Raw genomic sequence first — 22,431 nt, 5'->3', positions numbered from 1 at the left:
TGGAACAACAACTAGTCGTCTCTGCCTCCGTCTATCCGTGAGAAATGCACTGATGTCTGTGTTGAACCTGTTTTTTCACAGCTTTTCCAACACATTCGGCACATTCTGTGAACAGCATCTATCCACGTCTGCCTCGCAGAGGAGCCTACAGATAACCGTCGCCCAGGCGATCGGTTCATCACTTCAGTGTGCTCACAAAGCGCTGCGAGGACAGAATCATGTTGTGTGTTCTGTAAATGTTGACGATATATATACACAATCATATTGTGTTTCAGATCTATTGAAAATGCCTTTTGAGTGCACACACTGTAGGTTGTACGTGTCAAGATTAATTCCGTGGGGATGCGTTTGTGCAATCCCGTTCTTATACGCCTGTAGGTTATAATCATCACAGCATTTAACTGTGAACGGCTCCGCCTCACTGGGTCCAGTATGTACGTCTATAACTGAGTAGTAAATAACTTTTATAGGCTTTTTTGCCCGGTCTGTTTTGACAATGTCCTCACAATGAAAAGTCAGCTTAATGCACCTAAAGCCCTGCTGCCTCACTGCAAATCAACTGAATCTCTTTCTATATGTGTACACACACACACACACACACCAGTCCTGCTATTTTTTGCTGGTTGAAGAGGCGTCATAAAAGCTTGCTCGGTCACCATGCTGCATTCAAATGAAAATAATTTTTTTTTTTTTTTTTTTTTACTGTTTGGCCATCTCACTCTCGCATACAATATCCGAGCAAATGTGAATCCAGGCAGAGTAGAGAGTTCTGGAAAAAGGCAAGTCTGTGTTTTACATTTAAAATCTGCCAACTATGACACTTCAGTATCTGCCAATTGTGATGAACATGAACCAACGCTATACGATTGAATATATCCGATTATTAATTATTATTATTAAATAATAGAAACAGCCATATCATCAAGTCGTTTTTTGTTGGTGTCTGTTGGTTTTGAAGTAGAGTGAGTAAATGAAGTGATGAGGAGTCAAGAGGTTACCAAACACCAATACTTAGCCTCTGCAAAGACTGATAGAGGCTGAAGCGATATTTGTTCTGAATGTGGGCATTGTTCAGGTGGGGTCAACCTCACACACATCTGCCGTTTGTTGAGGCGGCGAATTTGCCCGTCAAAGTTCACCTGAGTTTAACTCCACGCGATGCCAAGATGCCAATTTGCTTTGCCAGCGAATGTTTTATTCCCTTTCACTCGCATAGGTTGCATTCACGTTAAATCAGGCATTGGGGCGGTTTACACTGGACGCTTTTAAATTCATTTGTGTGACTGCACTTGGAACATCACGTCACACTGAGTTTCAGTCTTCTTCCCATGGTCGTCTTCTGGTCTGATCGCAGGTTACGCGATCGGTCACCGCAATGTGATGTCGGGTTGCATTTTTCCAAAATTCTGTTTCAACTTTTCACAGCTGTGTTTTATACCCCTGCGACCCCCCCCCCCCGTCGCAGCCTAAACGCTCTACCCATATTGAAATGAATGGGAGGACTGGGTTTTTTTGCCAAAGAATGGAAGTGAACTGGAGGCAAATATTCACCGAAGTTTGACCGTGCCCTAAATCTGACGTTTTTAACAAGCTATTGAACTTGGAACAGTAGAAAACACGCTCGTAAAACATATTGTAAGTTTACTTTAAAGGCACCGGTCATGTAATTCTGTCCATCTGCTTTTGATTAATCGAGAATATTGAGACACAATGAAGACGTCTCCAGGTGATAAAGACATATTTAATTAAGCGCACTGAAAGTCTTCCCTCTTGGAAGGGATTACATTCCCATGTGAGGTCCTGACCTCCCCTTAGCTGTCGCGTGTGAACGATCGACTAAAGCCTTTGACATTGAAACGCAGCAGATTTGAATGTACAATGTCGATTTATTAGGTGTGAGATCCAGCACTGAGAGCCAGCGTAGCCGAGGAATGTTAATGAGCGCTGCCGGTAGAGCTTCAGAACAGCGCGGCTGTGTTTCCCTTCTGTGCAAAGACTGAGTCGGAGTGCCGGACATCTGCACTTCTTTGTGAGTCGTATTACAGCTAATGATAGCCAGCGGCGTCAAATAAAAGTACCGGCATCACTCGCACCAATAATCCCAATGACAGCGGCGGCCACCAAAAGGAATTAGCCTAACTCATTGAAGGAGGTGTGAGCAAAGACCGCACAACCTAATTAATGTGTTAAATGCATTATAAACATTACTGCCCTCGTCATCTCGACGTCCAATTTCATGCTGACGCTGTCACCTTTGTGCTAGCTCAGTCACTTCTGTCTGCAGATTGTTTTGTGTGTGTGTGTGTGTGTGTGTGTGTGTGTGTGTGTGTGTGTGACTAACAATCTCATTGCAGAGCTAAATCTTTATCTGGTGCAGCACCGGCACCTGCGGCATGCTGAAAAAGGAAAAGTCAGCCTCCCCTTAGTTTTTATGAACTATGAAGTAAAAACAGACCTGCAGACGGAGTCGTAGTGCGAGAGTGGATGTGACACATTTGCTCCACACATTTCATGGCAGAGTCAGCTGTTAAGCAAGGATACGAGGCAGCCGCTGAAAGGGAGACAGTAGCTGGTTGCTGGCTCCCATGAGGATGTTCTGTTGTTTGCTTTGAGTGCAGTTTGGTTGCCTGTGATGTATCCCAACGCTTTTTTGATCCCAGAGTTTGGGAGGCTGCTTGTCTGTGCGTGTTTATCTGCTTTCTCCAAATGAAGGGCCGTGCTACTCAGTGAACCAATTGCCGCTTTTGCAACACATATAAATCAACTTAAAAAAAAAAAGAAATTATTGTCACACATGTACGCAGTGAAATTCAGCTGTTGCATTATTGGACAGCTACTATACACCACCCGGGGAGCAGTTTAAGTGTCCAGTGGTGCCTTGCTCAAGGGCACCTCGCCAGTGCCCGGGAGGCAAACTGGCACCTCTCCAGCTACGAGTCCACACTCTGCGCTTGATCCACGGGAGGGAGGGGGGGGGGTCCCAGCCAACTGTTTGTAATCCACTGTATGCAGTGAGACGTTTGTTATTCGGAGAAGAGAAAGCTTGAAACGCATCACAGGACCTCGGCGGGGGGAAAGAGACAGAAACTTAAAAATAGTGCTATTATTCACTCGTGATAGCTGTGTGTCAAAACAGGAAGCTTTGCCGTCAGTCAGGTGTGTGAGTGGGCCCAAGATTATGTTTGCAGAAAAGTACAGTTGTTCCCACGCTGCAGTCCCGGTCCACCGAAACTAAACATTTTACAACTGCGACCCAACTGTCGTCATAAAAAATTCAATTGGACCCTAAAAAATGAAGCTAGCTGTCAGGAGGTGCGTAAAGCTGGCAGTTTACAGAGCACCCTGAGTGAGAGGGACAATTTGTCATCTGAAGTAACATAGATATTGAAGCACCATGTTTCATGTATTAATTGATGTATGCCCGGTGAACCTTCAGGTTGACGTATCTATCGGAAGATAAAGAGAGAGGGTCGCCTTGGCATTGTTGGATGCAGTCCCTCCTTAGCAGAGATGAGCGGCGGGGAATACATCATGTCAGCAAACAGCTCTTTTAGTGACTTGTCTAAAGGCCTTCTTTGCTCCTCCACACTCTCCAGACTTGACTGTTCCCATCAGAAGAGAAAGCGCTTTCCACCAGGGGAAATCTGTGACCTTGCTCGACTGAAGCGACAGGAAACGAGCGGAAAAGCATGAAGACGTTGAGAGCAGAAGGAACGAGCTTTAGAAACAGTGACCTGATGATCTACAACCTGGAACGCACCGAGTCAATGTGGCTCATTTAGTTGTTAACCCGGGTTGGCTAATATCTGTAAGACGTTCTGTTCTTTGCATGATGTGCTGATCATTTTCTGCAGATTCTTCCTCGATTGAAATGAAGGTGAGAATTGTACGTGACTTAGATTGAGATAAATAGGGGGAAAAGGTTTTCTCTACCCGTCACTAAGCTGCTAATAAAAAGAAACAGGGAACCTAAATTGCCATAACAAACCCTAAATGTAATTTCTTGAACCGCATTACATGCAAAACAGCATAAAGGTTACATTTATTTACTTATTGTAAGACTTCTCTCTGTAATCATAGTTTAAATACAGTATACTGTGTCTGTACGTGTTGAAGAAAAAACAGATTTGTGTTCAACTTTATGTTTCGACTGTCAGTATATATCTATATATATATATATGCTCAGGGCGAATAATGATAAACACAGTGATATCGTGGTGAAGTGAGGTTTATTTAAGCAGCGCGGTGGATCGCACAAAGGCCTGATACAGACAGCTCCAAATACTTCTCTGACTTTGATTAAACAAGTCACCAAGGATGTTGCCGAGAACAATGGCCGCCTTTCTTTCACACTGTTGTTTCAGGGTCAACAGGACATTCCTCACAGTTCACATCCCGGCACACAGGTTACCCACAGAGCGGGGTGAGTGTACTGTTAAATCCTGAGAGAAAACGGCAGCGCTTTACACCATTTGGTTTCAGTTGTGTGGCAGAGACAAATTATGTATGACTGAACGTGTTTAAAGGCCGTCGAAGAAAATGTAAACCAAAAGGAAAACTCTCAACACGGGAAATAAATGCAACGCCGCGCAGCACACCAGCACTTTAGAGACTGTGAGGGTTTTTTGTTGTTGTTTATCTCATAGAAGAGGAGGAAATGGAGAACAGAATTACAAGATGCATCCGCACATATTACTGAGAGGGAAATGAAGATGCTACAGCTTGTTAAATATTGTTTGAAGATGCGAGTGATAGTTCTCCAAAACAGAGAGTTTGTCGTGCTTTTTATCTAATTTCCTTGTGAGAAATTAGACTCTCAATGAGCCGAGAGTGCATCGAACACAAAACTACGTCTTCACTTCTCTGCCATACATGACTGGATTTGAGCATTTTACAACAGTTCACTTTCAGGAATCATTTTTTGATCTTGCAATGAGGAGTAGCCGAGTGAAAACACTGTGCTCTCAACACAGCCTGAAGAAAACACACTATGGTATCACTCTGTCACCCAAATACAGATCGCATTACAAGAGCAGCAGAGGGCATATAATAAAAAGCCACACGCCAGGTCTCGCCTTCCAAAAATACAGAATCTGACACTATCCATGGTATTTTTTTAAATCTACTTTTAATTCAAATTAAATTGAACATTTATTCCAAGTTGTTATGTAATTTAAACAGCTTTATCTTAAAGCACATGACCGTTTATTAAAATAATACATTTTAATGCGATTGTTCACAACTCAGATTTACATGACAGAATATGTATTATATGAGTTGACAAATAAAAAACACAACATCTGGGTTATTTTTCACCTTCCAATAAAAACAACAACAGGAAAACACTATCTGTTTTCCAGCGCAGCCATAAAAGGCTTCCTCTCAGGGGGGATGTGAGCGTCCAAAAGCCACAGCATCAGGGCACTGCCCTTCCACTCCGAAATGCCATCCAAGCTCAGCAGTGCTGAACCTTCTCAAGCCATGCAGAACTTGAACCACTTTCACTCTTTTTTTTTATGCTGTTGAAAGGCTTATCAGCAAGGGAATTATAGGCGGAATCTTTCCTTTTTTTGTTGTTGTTGTTGAAAAGTCTTCCTGTGGAATAACACACTCGGGGTAGCTGGTGAGCCAATCACAAAGTGCCCGAGCAACACAAAAAAAAAAAAAAAAAAAAAAAGATTTCAGGCCTGGCCACCCGCCAAACCAACAGACAATAAAGGGCTTCATGCTTGACAAGGCCAACAGAAATTGGGCCATTGGTGAGAGTCCATCCCGCTGCAGCAGAGGCACCTTAGTGTGCTGGTTAACATTCCACTGAGGACAGGAGGCCCCGTGTGAGACACACTAGGTTTCCTCTCCGTCTGCGTATCAGTGGCTCTTATCAGTCCGTGTCCTTCTATTTGCAGTGCGGAGATTCAGTGCAGATGTGAAATGGTGGAGATGGAGTTAGCATGATGGGGCCGGGAATCTGTTTTTTTTTTTCTCTCAGGATCAGCTGCTGTGAGTTTAGACACCATTCAGCGTGACGGTGACACGTTTTTACCAATGTGTGGATACAACTGCGCTATCCGCCGCCATCACTTTAGCAGCTACAAACCTTACAAATAGAAGCACCATCTGGCAGCCATTGCAGTTTAAGTAGAGCAGAAAGTCGAGCCTCATCTAGTATAATTCACAATATTTCATGTTTTGCGGGTAGCATCCCTCCCTTGTTGAGACAGATTTTGGCGAACACGTGTCGGTTTGAGCTAATTGAGTTTCGGCAGACCGACTGCTTTCAAATGACATAAAAAAACAGAACAAAACCTTCTGGTCATCCGTACTTTCCCCTGCCTGCCTCGCCCGACCAGATGCGCACACTATGACGGCGCCGATCTGGGAAACATTTCAGGAATTTCCTCTGTGTGCTCTCTCATGTGACGGTGAAACAGTGTATCATGGAAATGAAAAGGTGCTCGGTGCAAAAAGCGCCCCCGACAAATACGATTTCCGTCTTTCATAGCTTGACACTGAACAATATTTGAGCCAATGACAGGCAGCTGAATATGTGCGTTTTCTACCTGACAATCACGCATCTGCACATTGTAGTAAGCACGCTGTCATCCCTGCTTTTGTACCGTCGTACAGCTCAATGTGAGACACGCACACAGTGTGCCGTTTGGAGACAGCACAACATGTTGCACTGATACAGCTGTCGGAAACCAGCACACGAAGCACTTCAAAATCTGAATTTCACTGTAGAAATACTATACATGCTCAAACTAAACGTCAACATAAGTGTCTCCACAAAGGTTCCATTGTAACTTCTCCATCTTCTGCTGTCGTGTTCGCTGAGCTTCACTGCATTCGTATCAATATGATGAAGAGCGTGCGGACATGTTGGTGAAACACATGAATGCAAGTCATGAAAGGAAAAACCTATCTCGCTGTATTCTCTTGTTCCTCATGGGGTCTAAACAATTAGTTTGTTGAACAGCTGTGGAACAATATATCAGTTGTATATTTGGTGGCATAAAATAGACCATTATCCTGGCCTTTACACTTTAAAAAGAGGCTTTTGGTTCGTGGAACAGTGATTTAATGACCGGGGAGCAGAATATAATATGCTCACAATGGCTTTATGGCCACTTTATGAGAACTACTGCGTTCCCTTTGCATTCATTCTACAAATGGGTATGATTAAAAGACAAATCTGACATTATTTACTTTTTATGGGAGCATTTACTCTCTCTCTCTCTCTCTCTCTCTCTCTCTCTCTCTCTCTCTCTCTCAGCAACTAATGCCATTTCAGCTTGCGACTTTATGACGGCTTCATCCAATCTTTAGCATAGTGAAAAATAAATGTTCACCCGACACATCTGGATCTCACACAGTAAACGTGATTTATCCAAGCTGTTTATCACAGTTCTAGGATGTTTGGAAATGATAGGGTACAGACTGTAGTTAGGAAGGTCGCTGCCGAGACTTTGCAAAGCTCAGCGGATGTATTTGTAATCGAACAGCTTGTAAAACTCAATAAGATCATGTACGCTATAGAATATGAATTAAAGGGGGACTGAACCCACTTTCAAAATTCATACATGTTACTCCGACGGTCTGAGACAGTTCAAACATATACACTGTAAGTACACATGAACAACTCTCTCCCAAATACAAAATCCATGTACTCAAACTCAAATCTTTGATGTCCTTAAGGGGTACATGGGTACATTTTCTGTTTTACAACTGAAAACACCACAGTAGAATATAGGCATAGAAGTAACATAATTGAATGCTTCATTTAGGCAATGTTCCCCTTTAAGTAAAAGCTCAACATCTGGATTCAATCTGGAGGCAGATGAAGACCTATATTTCCAATATATTACTGCATAACTCGATGTTGATGTATTATTAAAAGCTTATTCCCATTCAAGTTAAGGTCATACGTGGGGTGAGAAATTCCAAAAGAATAATAGCAAGCCTTGGAATCAAACTATATTAGCATGCAGAGCTGCTTATCCGGGTAGAGTTTCTGGTGTCTGATGACGACAATTAATGCAGCTTTTAAATGCTGAATCTATATTTATTTTGGCCTGGACTACATACAAGAGCTTTTTAATTATTTACGATGGAGCTCAATTCATGCCAATGTGGCATTGTAGTGAAAACTGTGAATGAAATTGAGACATACAAGTACGCTTGATGGAAGTCACGTCCCTGGCAACCTGCCTAATAATCACTGTACTTGGCATACACGGCCTGTTTCTGTGAACGTCAACCATAGTTTTACACCACCAAGTGAGGTGCAGCTTAAAGTTCATATGCAGGAGCAGGTTGCTTTCACTTCAAAGTGCGCTCCACCTCGGTATCATCTTCTTGAAAATCTATATCAAAAAAGCCATTTTCCGCATCTTGTGGATTTATAAAAATACAAAGTTTACATATGACTTTAGTTACATTGCTGCCACTTGTGTCCCAGGAGACTTCAAACACGTGCAAGTGGAGAACAAGCTTCATCGCCAACATTACGATCAACCGGGAGCTCAAAGTGCAGGGATCAGAGCGGCGTTTCTCGCGTATTCCTTGTGATCTGATGAGACAGAAGACTGCAAGGGTGAAGAGAAAGGAGATGATGCAAAGAGGATGCCTTTCAAGCAAGTAGAGAGGAGATGCAGTACGTGGGGGTGGTGGGGGGAGTGTGTGCTATGAATAGATTTCTACTTATTAAATGTACCACAGCTGAATGAAGTGCTGCATCCTATAGCCTCTGTGACTAGTCACCGCTACAAGTTATTGCCATCACTTTGCAATCGTGCGTTCTCCTCATTTCATTTCCGTGTCCGTCTTTGCTTGTCATCTCGATTTCTTTCTTTGCAATTAAATGATTTTTTTCACATAAGATACCTGCATTTGCCGTTTTTTCTTTGTTTTTGCGGATGCAAATGCCTGAAACACATAAAGTTGTAAAGCAGTTTTTTCCCTCTTTGTGCCATGTAGATTCCTGACCCCAACATATCCACTGTATGCAGTCACCCTTGTGACAAAAGATAAGCTTTTTTAAACACAACGCAACCTCGCTGTGCACAGATCTGCCCTGATCGTCCTCGACAGCCGTCGAACGGCCACCGCTGCACCAGAGAGACAGAGTTACCACCATATGCCGGAGCCTAGTTTGAGGCGCTGCGTGAGGGCCGTGTCACACTGAGTTTGTTGGCAAGTGTTTTTTTTTTCTCCTTGCTTGAGAAACTATTTTCAAGCTCTGCATAATTGCCAAATTAGCCAAAATATTGCAAGTTCAGACCGACGGGGGTGTCCCGGTCTTTGCTTCATCTACGGCAATTAAATCATTTACGAGGATCAGAGTTGTGAGAAGAGAAGAGGAAAAAAAAGAAATCGGCCATATGAATTGATGAATGGTGACTTCACGCTTGTCAAATTGATTAGGATGACACGATATTTCACAAAGCGACATGGCCTGCACGGAGGTGACCCACATCTTCAAAAGGGCAAATTTAGCTGCACTCTGAATGTCAGGAGGGACACGCTCACATTTAGCCACGTGAGTCTGAGTCTTTGTATTAACATCAATAGGACGAGCCTGTATTTTAGCAGCATCTGCTGTAAAGCCTCTGCAACGCACAGTCAAGCATAAGGTGCAGTGTATCTGCGCTTCATGTAGAAATGGTGAAAAGGTGAGCTTTAGCAGTTTAAAATCACGATACTCTCATGTTCTTAGAATTACCTCAAACGCGTGTTTGTCCTCAAAAGCCTCCCCAAGTCTTTTCAGTATCTAACCTCGCTCCCCCATCCCTGGACTGAAAAAAAGGTGGCTGTTAAAGGTTTGCTCTTTTACGGAGCGCTGAGTCCTAATGAAAAAGTCCTGGGCTGTTATAAAACCTGCAGCGGATCTCATTTGCGTATCAGACTTGCTAAATCAGAAGCACGGCTGAAGTGTGTGGACTGAGGTAATTCCTGCCTCGAGGCACTTCTCTGAAATGCAGCACCCTCTCTGAAACGTCTACTTGTGGGGAAAATAAAAAAAAACGCTAAGTGCCGGCCCCGGGTTTCTTTTTGCACAAACAAGAGCGACACAGCGATGAAGCTGAGAATGTCGTGCAGTGGAGCATAAAGCCGGGAAGCCAAATCACGCCGGGGAAAAAGTACACAAAGGGAAATAAACTTATCGCAGTGTTCAAGTAGATCAATGGAGAACAAGGCCTTCCATGTTCTGGAGCTGTATTCAGTACCTGCTTTTCTCTCTCTCAGTTCCTGCTACTGTGACTTTGTATCCCTTTGAGGAGTTTCGGGGTAATTCCAACCTCATTGTGTTCCCACAGCTGAATAAGGTGACGGAGAAATGATCAGAATGCAGCGGCCCTGTCTGTCTGCATTGGTTCACGGGGGGGGGGGGGGGGGGGGGGGGATGGGAAATGCAGACCGCATTCTTTTCACCAGATGTCTCTACTTCACCCCTGTCCAAGTGAATACAAATATGACAGCGCAAAGCAATTTCTGTCAAGATGCTTTTTCCTCAAAGAGCGTTAAAGCGAGAAAAGCATGTGCTCTTCCTCTATTTTGTTTTATACGCTTACAAAAAAAATCCTCTATATTATCAAAGAGATGTGCATTCTTACCAAGCGTCTTCTTTCCTCTTCAACAGTGGTCAACAGCTGGGAGAACTCTTTGAACGACTGGGCTGAAAGACAAAGAAACATCATTCCGACAACACCATATTAAAGGTGAAATACTGTGTTTGCTCTATAACACATCCTGTGCAATATGTTTACATTTTTAAAGGGAGTGCAGGGTTGTGATGCTCAGATGATGGAGAAGGAAGTACACTTTAACACAGTGGCTCAGTCGTTAAAACATCAGATGTTCCTGGCATCCCACAAGCACTGTAGCACGGTGCTAAAATTGTTTATTTGCACTGCAGCTTTCGGAGCTTTCGCTGCAACATGTTTTAGAACCTAATAAAATCAAACAGCTGTCCAATTTAAAACCAAGACTTGCGGTTCAAAAAAAATTAAAAAAAGATACTTCAATTGAATGGAACCCACTGATTGCGTCTCTCTATTTTCATCCCCCTGCTAGGCTTCACAATATGCTGTCACCACCACGCAGGAGTGACTGATGTGGCCGAGATGTGTTCGTGCCATCTGGGCCGTACAGAACTTCAGTAGCTTATATTATGTTCTGAGGGGCCAGATGAACGCAGCGCATCGAGACTCATCTGCCCGGAAGAGCTGATGGCTCCACACCTTCATTAAATGGAGGGCCAGATACAGCGCGGCCTCTGTTGGTCGGCCCCCGTGCTGGCCCCGCGTCCGGCCGATTAGCGGCGGCCCGAGCTGCCTCGCTTGCCAAAACGCTGTAATATCATTATTGGCCGAGACGGCCAGGCACGGGGGGAGCCAAATGCGTCATCTTGGACATTTCGGTCCATTTGCACACCAAAGCTTTTAAAAAAAAGGACCGGGGAGTAATGATTTTGTGCCAGTGATCCCCGCAGGCAGGCCGGCTGGGCTCTTATTAACGCCGCGAGCTCCTTTATCAACAGCACAAACCTCTCAGGGGGTAAAGGGCACAGCTGGAGCCGCTGATGGGACAAGATTAGACTCAGAAGAAAAAGGAAATGGGAGTCAAAGTGAGGTTAGGCCTCGCATATCATTCACTGGCAATAGATCCGATGAATCACCGGAGGGAATACAATTCACTACCTCAAGAGTGTGGACGAAAAAGAAGGCTAGTAAAAAAATTAATAAAGAGAGACATTTACTGTACATGTACAGCGTTTTTCTGCATATTATAAGATTTTGTTCTTGTGATCAATTTCATGGATTTGAAAGCCTTTCTGGCTATTCAACTTCGTAGATCGAACCCTCACCCGACTCTTGGAGACTGCAGGACTGACCTTCTGAGAGAAGGGCATGTAACTTCTCTCAAAAAAAATCTAAATTTCTGTAGCCACATCAATCTTTTGGCCCCATCGATTCCTGGATAACTGGCGAGGAATGTGAATGTCACTGCAGGAAGTCGAAGAGCGAAATCAATAAAAGGTCAGGTGAGCACGTCTGGCGGCACCACGCAGGCTCTCGGTGTTTGGGAGCATCAAAGTGATCTGTACCAAAACCGCATCAAGATCACGGCTGGCATTCAGGCAAGGGTCCAGCTATGTCAGTCAGAAAGCTCACCGTCATTGAGGACTAGATTGATTGTTTCATTTTTTTTTCTTCCCTCTCAAACTGTAATCATGGCCTTTTCTGTCTGAGATGGTGAGTGAACACGGCAGTGTCGCTTCGAGTGTGAGGAAATCATTTCTCTTTATTGAACGCTATGATATCTTACCCAGTAGTTGCACTCAGTGAGCTATTGTTGCATGTAAGTAATGAGTTTGTGTGCTGTGGATGCAGGACATGTAAAGTCTTGCAGAATATTACAGGGTGGTTGGTGTTTTTTTCACACTCTCAATTTGTTGATTTTAAATGTTATTTATGCCAATGTTGCATCCCCAAGCGGATTTACGATTGTCTGCATCACGACAGTCAATAAAATGCTTCCAAACAGACTGTCGTTTTGAGCCACAGGCGCGGCCAAAACCACTGGCCTCTCATCTTGCCAGGGCGCTCGCACTGTAAATACTGAGCCGGCCCATCTACTAAACAGGTGGGCAGCTAAAAATACCCGCTGTTCAATTTGAGATCGACACCGCTCTTGATCGGGGGCCAGGGACGGCGCGCATTGTCTCAAATTAAAGCGTGGCCCGGTTCTAACAGTTCTAATGACGCTTGGATTTTAGGTGTGAATTTTTGCAATAGGCGCAATTGGTCTGCTGTCATACAGCCTCTTCAGCTTTGGGAGGAAAAAGGAAAGCAGGACCATTCATTATGCATTCAGATGAACATTACAGCCTCATGTAGAGGAGGTCGATATCCGCTCTGACCCTCACAGATGGACAGTAATTCAGCATTCTCCAGCGCCGCGGAGCGAAGGACTCAAGCTGGGGATAATGAGCAGTGCAAAAAAAAAAAAAAGAAGAAGAAGAGGCCAGACTGGGAGTCCTGCCCATTAGAGCCAAAGAGCCCCTCTGCACAGCTGCTTTCATATTCCTGTCGGAGGCTAGGAGGCTCGCACCTCCATTAATCTCTGACACCGATCACAATTAGTCCCTCTGATCTCTTATAGGCTTGAAAAGATACAGCGGAAGCATCATAAGCAAATCAATAGCATCAATTATGCATGGATCACAGACAACTTTAAGATCTATACACAATAGCCAAATCCCATTGCAAGGCTTTGCAGCAGTATGCTTGATAATGTCTGAAAACAGCTCCCAATGACTGATAAAGCTCTCCCGCTTTTCCACTATTTACCTCTTTTACTTCTGTCCAATTGCTCAAATAAAATAATGGCATACTTTGAGCACTTGGTCCTCAGCCAGAGGACATTAGCTCTTGAGCGACGTGTAAGCACTACTGGTAATGGCGTTCAAGTATCTCCCGAGAGAATCCTTGGGGAAATGAAAGACAAGGTTCTGATTGAGGTGACAAGCTGACTAATTGGGAAGAGCAGGGAGGGAGGAATATAAAAGACAGTAAAAAAAGAGGGACCTGCCCTCCTGGCCAAACTGAGCTTACCAATGTTCACCTCGTCGTCCGTCTCTGCATCCCCGATGCACTCAAACTGGAACTCCTGCAGGGACTGGGAGAACTTCTGGACGGCAGCAGAGAGATCTGGAAAGTCAAAGAGGGTCTGAGCATCACAACGAAACATCGCACGAATTAATCACCCAAGACGTGGATCAAAAAATTGGCAGCAGGGTGATGAGGAAGAGAAATGGGAAAAACCCAGCCTCAATATTACAACAACTAGCATCAACATAGCGGGACTTAAGAAGAGCATTGGCTCGACAACTTCGGGGAGCAGCAGAGCGAGATAATGCTCTTTTATGATCTTGCTGACTGTCCAGTTCCATGCCCACTGACATTCATACAATAGCAGTTCCGCGAGTCGCTGCAATATCTTTTAAATTTACTTTGCCACTTGTACATTGATCACAATGCCGACATCTCTCCAGAAGAATTAAGCCCAGCTGAGCTGCCTAACCTTTGTGTCTGAAATGATACAGCACACATCGAGAGTTTAAACCGGTTGGATACTCTCTCTCTCTCTCTCTCTGCTTGATGTACATCCATAATTTATTGCATTCCAGGAGCTTAGTTGTGATAAAGCGTTCTCCTAATTTTTGACAGTCGACTTCTTGTATTTCCAGCTGCCTCGAATTCAAACATTTGCTGGTGATGTCAGCGGAAAAATAGATATCTCTACGCTCTCAGTGTTTCTCCAATTGCAAATTTGCATTCGACAATTTTAATTATTTTAAATAACGCTAGATAATTCAAGAGTAGCACAGGAGAAAATTTGGTTCATCAGTTTGGTATGTTGAATGGGTCTAAACACTTCAGTACCCATGAGCCTTAGCAGTCGTTGTTGAAGAGAACAATGAGCCAGAATTTACCAACTGTTCAATGTTTGTGGTGATGAGTCAGCCAGAGTGTTACAAGTCCATTCTAGAGTCAGAGGAGTCACAGTCTCTCACCTAGGACTGACACCTCCGCCTCCGCCAACCAGTCGAGTGGCAGTTTACATCCGTGTCGGTTTAAAATGTCATCGCTGCAACATGATGACATCCGTGTGAAATTGTCATAATAAGCAATATGGATTCTTGCTTTGCGGCCACAAACTCCGTTTTGTGATGTCACAGTGACTTTGACCACCACAATCTAATCAGCTGATCATTGGGTGCACGTTAGTGCGACATTTGAAGAAATTCAAATGAAATTCATGCAGGCGTTCCTGGGATATCGCGCACGTACGTTTGGACGAACATCCCCAGAACATGAAAACAAAAAATAATGAGTAGTTCATCATTTCCTGAACCCTGAGACCACCCACCAACAAATAACCCCACTTCACTAAATTTATATTTACCACTTTTCTCAGATTAAACATCCAATTTATTGTGACAACTACTTTTTTTATTTTACATAGATAAGTTGTAAGGCTAATTGTCTCACTTTTTTTGAACATTTTTCAAAAGTTTATGTGGAGTATCAAAAACTTAAAACTCCCCAATTAGCCAACACCATAACTGCTGCTGTATTAATGCTCTGGTTACTGAATCTAGCACCTTTCAATATGACTCATAAGTGTGTGAAAATGTAGATCTATAAAAGGAAAGCTATGTATCCAATGATCTGGATGAACATGTTGGGAGGAACAGTAATTCAGCTGCTTTCTAGCCCAAGAGGAGAAGTAACTGATTTCATATTGGTTTCATACTTCGGTTACATAAAGGTTAGTGTGTGGGTCTGCCGTGGCAGCACTGTCAGTATCTTCTTGCTGAGGTGAAAGTAACCTATGTTTACGAGTACTTTAAAGAGTGGGATGGAGCTGCAGCACATAATGGAGGCTTTTAACATTTCATAATTCAGCGGAATTTATAATTAAAACGCAAACTGGAGGTTCTGAAATACTCTGACATTTCAGTTTTGGAGCCCACACGGTTTGAAATGAACACACTTTTCTCACATCCAGTGCCTCGTTAATTGCTCCTCTCCTTTTCTTCTCTCACCGACAGCGATGTCTTCACTCAAAAAAAAAACTGTGAACTTCAAAGACTCCAGGCTGGAAAGGCACACAGTAATATACACTGCATTCTGTTTATAACTGTAATTACTGTATGGATACACAGTTACGTGCTTCATATCTTGGTATTGTACATGTCAGAGCCCTTAAGAAGGATCTCATATACACCCACAACATAAGAAGTATAAAGTGTGACATTCTGTCAAAATAAAAGCAATAATGGTACTGCTGGTGCCCGACCAAACTTCACATTTTCCAACGAATAAAAACCGATTGCCCAAAATAACTAATAATCTTCATCAACCGTAATAATGATGGCTGAAAGTTAAAAGGTATGAAATTACTATCCTTCACATTCCCGGTGTGTTGTCTAAGTTTATAATGGATCGGGAGTTGAAACCTACACGGCTCCTACTGTGACAACAATAGTTTATCTAACAGGCACCCCGAAGAACACACTGGCCTTAAAAGCCCACGAAAAATCAATGCCCTCATCTCCACAGGAACATAAATTGCTTGGAAAGCCTGATGAAAAAAAGAATCGTGTGAGAATTGTCAGCGGGGATCTTTTTCTTAACCACAGAGAAAGCATTGTTGCGTTGTTGTATCTCAGCGTATTTTAGTTATTGCTCGGAACAGAATAACAAGACGTTTACTCAATGAGACCACAGAGTGAAAGGCTCTTTAAAGACATCTGCACCATATTGAATGAGCGCGTCTGACCGCTTGTGAATGTTGCTGAGTCGGCCCCCTGAGTGGAACTTTAATTTTTTTCCAACAAGCTGCATTGTGCCGGTGATGAGGTCCCATCATTCCTGCTTTGACTCAAAGGCTGCTGATTTGAAATCGATAGCTTGCTGCAGTCGTCTGGAGATGCTCGCGGGGCCATCAATAATGGATGATCCTTTAGCTGCGACGTTCATAAAACAAATCTATTGTTACAGTCAACGGAGTGCTCTGGATAGCCACCGAAAACCAAGGAATCGAGTCAACCTTATGATAAAATCGACATGATCATCTGGTCTTTGCTTTCTTTGGAATAATATTTAACTAACAGTAGCCAATATCAAGTCTGGTTATGTTTGCTGAGCACAGCTGTTGCAGTCGCACACTGTTGATCACCAGACATTCATATTTAGAGAACTGATAAGTCTCTTTTACTTATTCTTCAGTCAGATAGTTCCTGATTTAAATTAAATGCATTTTGATTTAGTCACACTTTCCCCCCCAGACTCTGAACCTTTTGAGGAACTCACTGCGTCTAATTTTAGTTCCAGGGACATTTTACCCTCCGAAAGAAGGCCCTGGTCTGGGCAGTTTGTTTATTGACATTAAAAGTAAAGTTAGGCTTTGGTGTCAGCCTACCGACTCTTTAAAGGAATAAATAAGAGAGTGAGATCACAAGAGTAAGCTAACAGGGCAAAAAGTAGAAGAGAGAGACAACGTGGCAACGCTGTGAATACGAATAAAAAAAACTTCTGTTCTTCTGAATGTTTCAGGACCGTTACTTTCCAAAGCACAAATAAATAAGCATCAAACGCTCAGATTATTCACTGTGGAGACAAACACTCTTAGTTTTGTTTTTCCTCCTCTGCATTTCATTCATTACATCCAGCGTTCATCAGTAAATGTCATCACAGTGAGACGAACTTACGGTTCAACAGGGTTTTTTATAGATGAAGCGGGCAGTCACAGGCGGTTTACCCTGCGACCACCAGCAGCCCTCGACATTCTAACTTACCTAATCTTTGCACTGGTAACACATACGACAACGGGCTGAAGGAACCTTTCAGTTCCTTGAAAAGAGACCAACACTAGCAGGAACTTCTCGGTGTAAATGAGACTCTATAGGCAAAGACAACATTTAACATTTGAGGACTTTGGCTCCTTTTGTTCAATGAAAAACATTGTACATTCTTACCACTCTACCACTTCAACAAAAGGAAAATTACGATCATTTTAGCACTTAGCATTAGCGTTCCACAGCTACAGCTCTCATTGGGCAGAATGTTGGTTCTCTGTTCCTGTGGAACAAAAGACTACAGCACCCACAAGCTTTGGCTGGTTGACTCACTCGCCTCACAGCGTAGCAAGAGAACTGATAGCGAGCAGTTAATGCCATTTTTTGCAGCAGCATCCCTTGCGTGGCTGCTGGCTTTAAGGAAGGTAGAGAGAGAAAACAGAGCTTGTCAAATAAATACACGAACAGTTTAATAACTTGATAAATATCCAAATGTTGGTTTTCCCCTCTCTAAGTTTATGCGCCTCAACAGTCTCGATAAGCACCCTGTAAGGAAATAGGTTGAGTCTCTCCAGTAACACCCTGCTGCTCTACCTCAATGTGAACATATGCCAGAGTAAATATGTACCATATTTCAATTCGGGGCAACGCTCAAGAAAGACCTGGCACAACAATTTTGTGTTTGTTTTCTGTCCACATGCATAATTTACGAAGTTTGGGAATCACCACGAATGATTTCCTCCCTCCGCTCATTAGTGGGTGCGGTGGGAAATGTTGCTCGAGCAGTTAAAAAGAAAGCGACTCAGTTGAAGTGATCACAGGAGCGAGCAGCAAAGATAAATGGGAACGGAATCGGTATAAAGGAAGATAAATGAACAGCGTGTTTATTTTTTGACCTTAGGCAAGCAGGAAAGGAATGATCTCTCTGTGTAAACAATGCAGGCAAAGGCCCCCCTGCTGCCATGCTGTTTGAGCAGTTTAAATGTTTAAATGCTAAATGTTGGTGTTCTGCATCCACATATTTAAGTCTACTGAGGAACTAGGTTTTTGTTCATAAGCTTTTCAACTGAGCAAATATCGTTTATAGTAAACTAAATGACAAGGCAAGTGCATTAAACACCCCAAAAACTCCACGTTTCATGTTGAAGGTGCTCCGTGCAGGCTCGTCATGCCGTAAGTGGCCATATTACAAGTATTACAGTAAATAACACCTCACAGGTGACGTTGATGGAACACAGAGGCGTACAGCAGCGGGCCACATATGCTTCCATTGGTGAGGAAATGGAGAAGATGAGGAATAAAGGACAGAAAAAAAGAGGCATCTTCATTTGCGTGTATAGGAAAGAGAGACTTTGCAGGTATTTCATCTTCCTCCTCTCCGGCTCTTCTCACAGAGGAAGGTGCGCTCCACTTTGAGCATGTGTGGTGAAAAAAAGAGCCGTTCTGTGCAGGGGAGTAATAAAAGGAGAGAAGCGCGTCTTTGATGAGGTCGGAATCTGAAGACGGTATTTGCCACATGAAGTGCAACACTGAGAAAAAAGGAAAGAAAGAGCTATTGAAGCACGGGTAACAGAGGTAAAGAAATAAATAAAAAATAGACCTATTTTAGAAATTTAGAAATCATTAATACACTATTTATACCACCACATCAAAATAGTGCCTTCTAATTTTATGACACTCGGCAAAACGTTTTATCTCACCCCTGCATGCAATTTGACCCGCACTAATGATTCTTCACACACGGAGGAAACACAAAGAACAATGGTGGCGGAGCACCGTCCTCCTACACAGGCTTTAAATCACACAGCAGCACGCTGACCACCCAGCCGAGCCGTGTGGCCGGGTGGAGCAGCTCCTCTGGTTAGATGTGAGGGAGAGGACTCTGGCTGTCAGTCACCCCCCCACCCCCCGGGTACACCCTTTATCTCGTCTCCAGGGCAACCGCGTAGGCCACCACCAAAAATTCCATCTGCTGACAAAACACAGACAGAGCTGAAGGGGAGTCTGTCTCTCTGGCAAACAGCTGGGGTGCACGATGGCTTCGACTGGGACAATGGTGATAGTTTAAGGACGCGCACACGTTTGACTTCCACAGACGATGCATGTGCAGAGGTTATTTACATGTATATCTGTCATATCAAACTATACTACACAAATGCTTTACTCTTGGCTCAATGTGTTATTGTGTAAGTAATGCATCTATATTATCAAATTTGGTTTAGGCAATGGTATTCCAAAAACATCTGTATACCAGTATCACAGAGAACATTGCCTGACTCTAAACTTACTCATTAACCAACCTTATTAGTCATTAGAACTTCAACATTTTAGAAAGGCCCCCCAAACACAACGGTGGTCAAATTAACAGCTGTTGTCTTTTAATTGTTTCAGGTTTCAATGCGTCGTGAGAAACTGCCTCCAAGGACACCAAAGCATTTGGACCTAAATTGCAACAAAAACAATTACAGGCAAACACTTTGCCTGCAAGTACTTTAAACATTAAGTATTTCAAAAATGTCCTGTCGGCTGGCACATGTTCAGGCATGTTGGGACGTCAGTGTGCTGCACTTCCAGCACTTCTGTGTTGTGTTACTGACGCACTCATCACAGCAATAATAACTACTGAGCAGCATCCCCTGTTGTTCTTTCTCACCTCCCAATATTCTTCAGGGTTCTAATGAAGTGCCCGAACACAAATGAACGCAGTAAAACTTTTAAAAGCACGGTCTGAAATGTGTTCCGTTAAAAAGCAACTTCAGCTTTTGAAGGTACACACATATCTGTCTTTTACCGAGTCACAAATGCACTACTACTGTACGGCCATCGGATCGAGACGCTGCTGACTTCCGATGAGACCCTCTTCAAAGGAGAACGCCTCTATATGCACCCGGATTAATGAGAGACCAGGAGATCTCTTTGATGCAACAGTAGGGCGCATTGTTCCGCTTTGATTCCATTTGGAGGGATCGTAACGGGGGGGGCCTTCAGGTACAGGCCTCTTGCACCTGCTTACTGTAGCGTTCGCCTGTCAGTTGCTCAGCAGGTGGTTGAAAGTACCGAGCCGCCAGCCTGAAACAAAGCCTTATCTAATAGCTGCACACTGGCAATTCCTTCAGGTAGCAGTTGGTCAACCTGCGGACCAATTGTTAAGTTGCAGAGAGCTCCCGGCTGAATAAATCATGAAGGGAAGAGATTAGAGAACATGGTCTCTATGGTGCAGTGATACACAATGTTCTACTATTAAAATAGCAGTTGGTGATTTGGCTGTTAAAACCGTTTTCACATCACTGGTTTCCAAAGCAAGCAAGGAAGTTTGGGTTGGTGTTAAAGACATGTTCGGGAGCTTAACTTCCTTTTTTCGAGGCATGAAACTGAAGCAAACTATATTATACACTGATATTTACCATGAAATAACCAGTAATCTATAATGACTATATGTGTGCTGACTATATAAAGTTACCTTTTATACCCACCTATCTCTGCGGACTGCACTTCTGCATTGTTATCTACATTGGTTAAAACTACTGAAGAGATGGAATAAGCTGACATGCGGCTCTTTGATATGAAGCTGATGCAATGCTGCGGCCTGTTCTTAAGCTCCAAACAAAGAGATCGGAGTTATTAGCCCTGCGATTCAGGCCAGCCTCCACCATTCATCAGCTAGTCCACAGCCTTTTAGACCGAGTCAGGAGAGTTTCTTTCAGAAGACGCACACGCAACACGTCTGACAAACAGGAATGGAAAAGCACTCAGGAAAAAAAAAAGAATAAGCACTGGACTTTTCACACAAATACGATTTGACAACATGTCTGTTTTTAGTGAGGCGTTCTTGCTCTCATCAAGGCATGAGCAATTAGCACAGAACACTGTGAGAAAATTCTAAATTAAAAAAAGAAGGCGTGCAAAGCTAATTTAACCCCCCCATTGTCTAAACGCTTCCTGACAGAACTTGGCAACCCACACTGGTGCCATCCCAAGTCTGAGTTTAGCATCCGCCTAGTCTAAGTCGACAAATTCCCCGCCTTTCACCACGCACAATCTCAGAATGTAAAGCACACTCGTACCGTTGTTTGCCAGCCGAGTCTGCATGAGTTAGCCTACACAAATCACGTGTTTACCGGAGCAAAGGTACTGCAAGACAATGTACCTACGGTATTTCCTCCTAATAGACTAGCAGTGCATTTTTTGGGAGGAAACACAGCACTTAGCTCAAATAATGAATGTTGAGGAGGACAAATCCTTTTCAGTCTGACGAAAGCAACAAAAGCACCGGCGTGCATTTTGCCGGGCGACTTGCGAGGCGCGAGAGCGGTGTGACAATCACTTTGACTGACAGGGGAACAACAGAGTGCTTCAGAACAGACCTGGAATCTGGAGTCTAACACATTTCCCCCGCGCAGTCTGAGGGGAGGCGGCTTTAAGGAATACAAACGTCTAATCCCTTTTTAGCAAAATCTGTCCACAAAGACACGGGAGCCCCCTCGCAGTGCCGCGCTCGCCGCTCAGCTTTATTAGCTAAACGAGCCGCTCATTGTACTCCAGTATATCTCGTTTCCATTACACGAGTTCAAACTCATCCGAGTAGTCAAGGCAGCAGCAATGTGTTAGGAAAACTCAAAAAAAGAATTCTGCGACACACAATCTGCATCACGGTCACAGTCTAACAAAGACGCGCAAGCGCACGTGGAGAGAACACATACACCCACACAGTGAGGCAGAACGATGTCCGGCCAAATGATATCTGCGGGAGGATGGGGGGGGGGGGGAGAGATGGTTATACAAGCATGTTTACAGGACACTTCCTGTGGCTGAGCCTTGGGAGCATCATCTGTCCTCAGACAAACAAACAGGCAAGAGTTCCCAAAGCTGAGAGAGAGCTATTGTGAAATCACTTTTAAGAAGCAGAGAAGGCCGACGCGTCACGTCATCGACTAATAAAGCAGTGACTAATTTCAGCTACATCAGGTTGCATGAATACCTCAGAATTATGCAGGCAGAGTTAAGAAGCCGTTTGGAGACTTGCTAAATCCTGCAGGGTTTTTTTTTGGGGGGGGGGGGGGGGG

General features: G+C 43.7%; 1 protein-coding gene across 1 annotated transcript in view; it reads right to left on the bottom strand.

Moving 5' to 3' along the window:
* Nucleotides 1–22,431, bottom strand: part of LOC116392226 (rho GTPase-activating protein 42-like) — a 34,149-nt gene that overhangs the window by 6,229 nt on the left and 5,489 nt on the right. Inside the window, exons 2-3 of the mRNA XM_031863460.1 lie at nt 13,617–13,712; nt 10,614–10,675 (exon numbers count right to left, since the gene is read on the bottom strand). Coding sequence (XP_031719320.1) covers nt 10,614–10,675; nt 13,617–13,712 — 158 coding nt within the window. The remainder of the gene's footprint in view (nt 1–10,613; nt 10,676–13,616; nt 13,713–22,431) is intronic.

Source organism: Anarrhichthys ocellatus, unplaced genomic scaffold (assembly GCF_004355925.1).
Source record: "Anarrhichthys ocellatus isolate YVR2014 unplaced genomic scaffold, GSC_Weel_1.0 scaffold29, whole genome shotgun sequence".
In the NCBI taxonomy this organism is placed as follows: Eukaryota; Metazoa; Chordata; class Actinopteri; order Perciformes; family Anarhichadidae; genus Anarrhichthys; species Anarrhichthys ocellatus.
Note: the sequence above shows the minus strand (reverse complement) of the source record. Positions and strands in the feature narration are given on the sequence as shown.